The 7,020-nt window shown below is 54.0% G+C and overlaps 1 protein-coding gene across 1 annotated transcript; it reads left to right on the top strand.

The window, feature by feature from the left end:
* The first annotated feature begins 3,947 nt into the window (after positions 1 to 3,947).
* Positions 3,948 to 5,770, top strand: SST (somatostatin). Its single transcript, XM_041467893.1, has 2 exons — positions 3,948 to 4,417; positions 5,266 to 5,770. Exons 1-2 carry the CDS (start codon positions 4,280 to 4,282, stop codon positions 5,476 to 5,478), a joined length of 351 nt encoding a protein of 116 aa, XP_041323827.1. The 5' UTR covers positions 3,948 to 4,279; the 3' UTR covers positions 5,479 to 5,770.
* The last annotated feature ends 1,250 nt before the right edge of the window (positions 5,771 to 7,020 follow it).

Genomic DNA, 7,020 nt, shown 5'->3' with positions numbered 1-7,020 from the left:
GGAGAGTGTTCCGTAGGTAACAGCGAGGGAGACACGGTGCGATGGGGGCCGGGCTGGCGGCTGCGGTGACAGCAGAGGGCAGGCTTCGCTGCCGAGCACACCGCCTGGGCACCCAGACCCGGGCACGGCCGGACTGCTCTGGGTCCCTGGAGCAAGCTGGAAGCGTGGGGGTAAGGAAGCAGTCACAGGAATTCAGTGCGATTCAATCGTCTGCAAAGCCACATGCCCTGCAGCGCTGCGGCAGAAAGAAAGGAACAGAATTGCCTTTGCCACAGCCGAGCGGATGATGGATTTATCTGGCTGGAGAATGAATGCAAAAAAATTCAGAGCACACTGATCCCATAGAGGAGCTGGGGAAAGGGAAACTTGTAAATCAATCTGCAGCTCACTCGCTGCTCCATGCTTGCACCAGAGTCATGAGGACATCTGGAGGTCTGCCCTTACCCCTTCCCTAGGAGTCCTCTGCGGGAGACAGTCCAGACTTGTCAAACTTGAGCAAATAGACCTCCTTTCTCCACTCCCTTGTTGCTGGTTCCTTCAGGTCAGCACAAGGTGGTTTTCTGAACCAAAGCACCTGGTCTTTTTCCTTTAGATTGTCTTTGAAAAGAAACAAAACTTTTCATAAGGAGAACATCAGAGGGATTCTCACAAACATTATACCTGAGAACTTTGATCCATTCAACATTGTATCTGTCAACAAAGCTCAGACCCCACGGGAGTGCAGTTTCTCTCCTTTAAACAGGCTGAGATATTTCTAGGGGAACAGTCCCATCAAAGCTTTTTCTCTGGTCCTGCCTCACCAGCCTCCCAACTTCAGCTGAATCCCAAAATGGTAAAATCTTAAAAAGGTAGATGTCAGAGACTTTCTGAGGCTGCTCTGGCTCAGGAGCCTAGTCGTGTCCTGATGGAGGGCATGATCACAGAGAAGAAACCAAGCACACTTTCCTCAGGTGAGCTTCTGAAATTCAGTGGGACAAATCCAAGACACTTCCATGAGGTCACTGTTTCCCTGTTGCTGGGGAACACTGATGTAATTCCTCCAGCCTCCCTCAGGCAGAGGGGGGAACAGAGGGACAGCACCCAGCTCCAGTGCTGCACAGAGAGATGGAGTCAAAGCCAACCTCATCTTCCAAGCCTTGTCCCCATGCATCTGGAAAAGCCATAGTAGCCAGTGAACATCCAAGCCAGGAATTCCCACTGTGACTGATGGTCTGTGCTTGCCTTGGACTGTCAGGAGCACAACTCCAGCAACATTTCTCCAACCCAAAATTCCATTGGGCATTATTGCTCTGTGGCTGGATGCCCTGCACTGCCAGGTGGCCAGGGAGGGCTGACAGAGCAGGATTGGGATGGGTACATGAAAAAATGAAAAACAAGTTGTGGGTGAAGACAGGGAAGGAACAGTTCTGGTCTGAACATCTTTAATAGAGCTGGGCTTATGCACACAGAGGTGCTGTGGGTAGCTGAGGAAGAGCAAGGTGCTGAGCAGCCTGGATTTGGGAAGGAGATCAAGAATGGCCTCTCAAAACCCTTTAGGAATCAAGTCTGGTATCTTCCCCCATTTGATGGCAGCAGGACCATACCAGCTTCCATGAAAAGGAAACCATCCCTGCCAGTGCATCTGGAACCCATCCATCTCTGACTGAGCTATGCAACTCTGCAAAATCCCATTAGGTGTGTCTAAGTCCTGCTGGCCCCACAGGAAGTTATCAGGAAATGAGAAAGAGAGGAACTCATCAATGAGGTTGCTCCTGCACTGTGCCAGCTCCTACAGCTCTCATCTCCATGTTGGTGTCCAGATGGGTCCAAAGGGTGATGAAATGTAGCAGAGCTCTCCATCCTATGCAGCAGTCCAAGGCTGCACTCCATCCCATTGCAGTGCTCTAAGAAATACAGGTGCTGAACTGATCCCTCTGGCACTTCAGGGCAGATCCATCGCTGTGCAAGCCAAAGGAGAATGGTAGCTCTGGCGTGATGGGGGTTCCCAGTGTCCCCATCCCCTTGGGGTGACATGCTGAATGACAGAAGGAGTGCCAGCCTGGAGAGTTGCCTGCTGTGCAGTGGCAGGGGATGTTAGATAACAGCTTCCAGTATGCCACAGGGGAGTCTGAAATAACAGAGTTGTCTCCCATTCCCAACTCTGCTCCTCTCCAATGTGGAACCCAAACAGGCTGCACTGCCCTGGGCTGTGGAAGCTGGGATGAGCTGGGATGAGTTGGAGCCTTCTGCAAAGCTGGCCCAGGCTTGCACTGCAGCGTGGCACAGCTGGGCTGGGCTGTGCCAAGCAGGAGAGCCTGGGGGCTACAAAACTCTATTTTCAGTGCAAGTAGAACGGGAGAGCCCAGATTGCTGCTACTGGTGCATTTAGAAAAGTGGCGAAATTTTTGTTGCTGAGAGAATCCTTTCCTAGGAATCCTCTCTTGAGAGCAGGCAAGAGATCCAGGATAGGTTTGGTGCCCTGGCATCTGCTGCCTTGGCCATTTGCCACACCCAGGACTGGCTCTGCTCCTTTGCCCACAGGAGGACAGAGATGCTGGTCCAGCTGCTAACACAGGATCTTGGTGGAGAAAAAAGCTCTGACAGTCACAGCCCTTAGAGACAATCTGCTCTTTTGGGTCCAGTCATTTCCTTTGGCCTTGGTAAGAGGCTGTGTCCTGTGCCCAAAGCAAGGAAATTTGTCTAAGCCATAGCAGGGGCTGATTCTTTTCCACCTGTTTCCCCTGAGCAAGACCAGTGCTAGAAGACAGACAGGGTCCCAGGAGCACAGAGCTTGGCCTTGCTCACGTCAGGCAGATGGGGAAAAACTGGCTATAAATGCAGCACAAGTAAACCCAAACCTCGAGGTCTCATGGGCTACAAATGAAAGCTTATTATCTCATCATTTTCATTAATTTTGCTCCACAATTTGGGAAAGATGAAGAGGATGAAAGCTATGTGAGGCTGCAGAGCCGCACTGCACAAAGGAAGGGAGGCACCATCCAGGGAGGGCAGTAGCAGTGCAGCCCAAAGCTCTGCCTGGTCTGGAACCAGCAACCAGCACCAATTTATCATGCTGGACTGTGATACAGAGCAGGAACACTTTGTATCATGCTTCACACTCCCTGGTCAGATTCAACAAACCCAGACAGCAGCACCAGGGTTGAAAGTGGGGCAGGGGATGCATATTAATTCATCATAAAACAAAATGTCATTTTGAAGGTTTCTGGAGACCTTTTCGCAGTACTTGAATTCTTGTACCCTCAAGTCTTTGACTTTCCTCAGCTGGAAATTGAGATAGGAGAGATTCTTATACCCCTTTTTTGACAACAGAGGCCCTTTCCAGCACATCCTCCTCTGCTCCTGCCAGGTGGGAGACAGATGAGGAGGCTGATCCTTCAGGGGGTTTGAAGCAGCTTTTCCCGTTGTGGGCATCAGCCAGCTCACAGGAGAGGCTGGAGGAGTGGGAGAGACTGTCCCACCACCCCAGTGGGATAGGTGAATGCCAAGGGACCAGCAAATCCAGCGACTCTGAGATGGAGACAAGGGTCCAGCACTCCCCGACCCAGGCACAGATTTGTCATTGCTTCCCGGAGATGCAGAGCCATGGCAGGAGCCGGGGCACTGTCCCCGGAGGCTCCCGCTGCCTCCGGAGCTGCCCGCGGGAAGCAGCCTGGGAACGGATCGGTGCCGGAGAGACCCACAGGGGCAGGGGCGGCAAAAGGACCCCAAGGGCACCCCCTCAGCACCCCTACCCCCTGCAGGAGCCGGAGGCAACCGCCCTTCAGGGGACCCTTTGCAGCTCCCCGGGTTCTGGAGCCGTTTCTCACCGACGGGGCGAGACCCGGCCCCAGGGCGAGGGGCTTTGGCAGAGCGGCTGCTGGGGGGCTTCACCCTCCGGCACTGGGTCAGAACCGCGGGTGGGCGGTGACAGCCGGAACCCCCCATGACCGCTCCGGTGGGCTCCGGGGAGGAGGGAGCGGACGGGCAGGGTCGGGAGCTCTGGAAGGGCGGTGATTTGGGGACGGGGACTGGGGGCGGACAGGGGGGAGGGGAGCTCAGGGGGAACCGTGGAGGCTTGGCCGGCGCCGGGCAGAGCGGAGCATCCCCGGACCCGTTCCCCCCCCCATCCCAGAGACCCACCCCCGGCGGCGTGGGGCGAGGGGGGCGCCCCCGCCTTGACGTCAGGAGAAGGGTTTATAAAGGCGGCGGGCGGCGAGGAGATCCCCAACGCCGGAGCCGAGCCGCAGCGGAGCCGCCAGCGCCTCCCGCCGCCGCCTCCCGCGCCCGACCCGCCGGCGAGATGCTGTCGTGCCGCCTCCAGTGCGCCCTGGCCCTGCTCTCCATCGCCCTGGCCCTCGGCACCGTCTCGGCCGCCCCCTCGGACCCGCGGCTCCGGCAGTTCCTGCAGAAGTCGCTGGCCGCCGCCGCCGGGAAGCAGGTGAGAGCCCCGCGACGGGGCGGGCACCGCGGGTACCCCTCGGGCGCCCCGACGGCCGCGCTGCAGGCTCCCGCTCCTACAGAGACCCTGCTTCCCGCTCCCTGTCACAGCCCCTGGCACCCCTGCTGCAGACCCCTCCCGTTCCTCGCCAGACTTCCCCAATGTCCCTGTTTCAGACGCCCGGTTCCTTGCTGCAGACTCCCCTTTCCCCGCAGAGACCCCGGTTCTCTGCCGGGGCTGAGCCATCGACAGGTTGGGCAGCTGGTGCTGGGAGGTGAGACAGTCCAGCTGGGTGCTGGTGGTCAGTAAGGAGCAGGCACTGCGAGCACAGGGCAGAGCTCCTGGTGAAGCTCCCAAGGGTTTCTCCAGGTCGCAGATTGAAGGCAGCTTCCTCAGAGCACAGAACAATGGCCTCATCCATGCTGGGTGACAGCCGAGGCTTGAAGGGAGTAGAAGAAAAATAAGTCCCAGTGAGATGGTAACCAATTCAACCTCCCCTGCCAGCTCCCCCAAGGACCTTTCCCGTGTCACTTTAACAGCAGGTTCGTGGCATCCTTGCTGAGTGCTGGAGCCATGGGAAGAGAAGGTAAAGACGAGTTCATTCCCTGTCATGGACAGGACAGCAGTCTGTTCCCCACACCAGGTAGATGCCGTAGACACAACTGCTGCATAGCGGCTGTCAGGCTGGGCTCTTTGGAAAGCCGGGTCTCCTTTCTCCTCCTGCATCCTGAATGTCTCTAATATGGCCACGGAGAAGTCTTAGACGAACAGAGTGGCGAGCCCACAAAAATCAAGGAGTAATTGTGGTCTCTCTATCTCTTTTTCCCTTTCTGTCTTTTGTCCCCAAGGAACTGGCCAAGTACTTTTTGGCAGAACTGCTTTCAGAGCCAAGTCAGACAGAAAATGAAGCCCTGGAGTCTGAGGACTTGTCCCGAGGGGCTGAGCAGGATGAAGTGAGACTGGAGCTGGAGCGCTCGGCTAACTCAAATCCCGCTCTGGCACCCCGGGAACGCAAAGCAGGCTGCAAGAACTTCTTCTGGAAAACTTTCACATCCTGTTAGCTTTTGAAACCCACCTCTCCTCCCCATCCATCCCTGCCCTGCCCTGAGCAGAACCTTCACCACAAGAGGCGAAGACTGTAAATACACAATCCACAGTTATGGTGAAATTAAACAAACAAGGAAAATTTGAGTTTGATTTCCACTTGTTTTAATAAAACTTTCTGTTCCAATTGTACATGATTTGCTTGAGTTGTGATTTCTGACTAGTTCTTTGATGACATGCACTCTGCAACTCTTTCAAATGTACTATTTTTAATTCTCTGTTGCAATAAAATTTATGTTTCAAACGGTGATGCTGAGGCTCGGTGGTCAATGAGAAAACTGAGGTTACCTCTCAGGCTGCTCATCTTCAGAACACTGCCTGTCTCAGGGCAGCCAACACCATCCACATCCACACGTATGCACACGCACACAGTGTATCATAATGTGATATTTTTTCTGTGGTCTTACTAAAAGAACTAGAGCAACACTGATATTTTAGATATCAAATCCCTGCAGTTGTGGCTGAATCAAATACACAGTGCTTGGCACTTCAAGCCAGTCTGGAGGATTTACACCCATCACCAGAGGGATCAGTAAAAATCTCAGCTGTGTATTTCAAGTGACGGGGATGATAAAAGTAGTTCATGGTACAAGTTTAAACCACACATCTCATTCCCTTCTCAGCCACAGGCACTAAAAGGTTTCCTTACCTGGCATATTTTACTCCTTGCAGCATTCCTGACAAACACTGTTCCTAGGATTCCTTCAGAAAGTTTTCCTTTGTTCTGCCATGCAGGGGGTGGTTTCGCATCCCTGTAAATCCCATGTTAACCCCATGACACCAGCCCCTCTCCAGCTAATGAACTGGTCACAGCAGTTTTTCTACCCACCTCATCATCTTGAAAGGCAATATGAAGGGTTCAGCAGGGTAGGAGATAGCATTGTGAGAAAAACATTATTTTCTCAATGGAAGACAAATTTTTCATGCTTTTGCAGAGTCTCAGCTTTCTGGCTGTGCTGGTTTGTGCCACACACTCACAGATGAATTGAAGCTGTAGAGCAAACATGCTGCACAGGGGACAGGTGCCACTTTGATGAGAAATTCATCATTCAGGATTAAAAATAAGTATTTTGTAGCCATCATATGTGAAAGAAGGGTGAAAAATGGGGGATTTCGGAGATGTTCATGGGCGGAGGGCTCAGTATGACTCCAGTGAAGGTGGATTCCCCAGCTGAAAGCTTGTTAAGCTGCCTCTGGTCTGTGCTGAGCGTAGCTCTCTGTGGGGCATCATTCATGATGGCTCATGGACCATTGCTCTCATTCTTGCTCTGCGCCTCCTTTCCCTGTAGGCAGGGGGCTGATGGATACAAGCTGAGGGGAAGGTGAATCCCTTGTCGTTGCCAAGTGTGAAATCCCAGCCCTGATACAGAGCTCACTGGGCTCCTCCACAAACAAAGGCAACAGGCAAAGGCAGCAGGGACATGCCCAGGGAGGGGAGCTGCTGATATCAGCCCCTCTGATGGGGCCAGAGGCAGGGCTGGATTCTGCCCTCCCTCCCT

The sequence above is a fragment of the Pyrgilauda ruficollis genome, unplaced genomic scaffold (genome assembly GCF_017590135.1).
Source record: "Pyrgilauda ruficollis isolate IOZ18807 unplaced genomic scaffold, ASM1759013v1 scaffold21, whole genome shotgun sequence".
In the NCBI taxonomy this organism is placed as follows: domain Eukaryota; kingdom Metazoa; phylum Chordata; class Aves; order Passeriformes; family Passeridae; genus Pyrgilauda; species Pyrgilauda ruficollis.
The sequence above is the reverse complement of the archived record's forward strand: the minus strand, read 5'-3'. Positions and strand labels throughout refer to the sequence as shown.

Excerpts from the sequence above, each read along its gene's own strand:
- SST (XM_041467893.1), top strand. The coding sequence starts at position 4,280 with ATGCTGTCGTGCCGCCTCCAGTGCGCCCTGGCCCTGCTCTCCATCGCC. Across the intron at positions 4,418-5,265 it reads CCGCCGCCGCCGGGAAGCAG|GAACTGGCCAAGTACTTTTT; the intron begins GTGAGAGCCCCG and ends TTTGTCCCCAAG.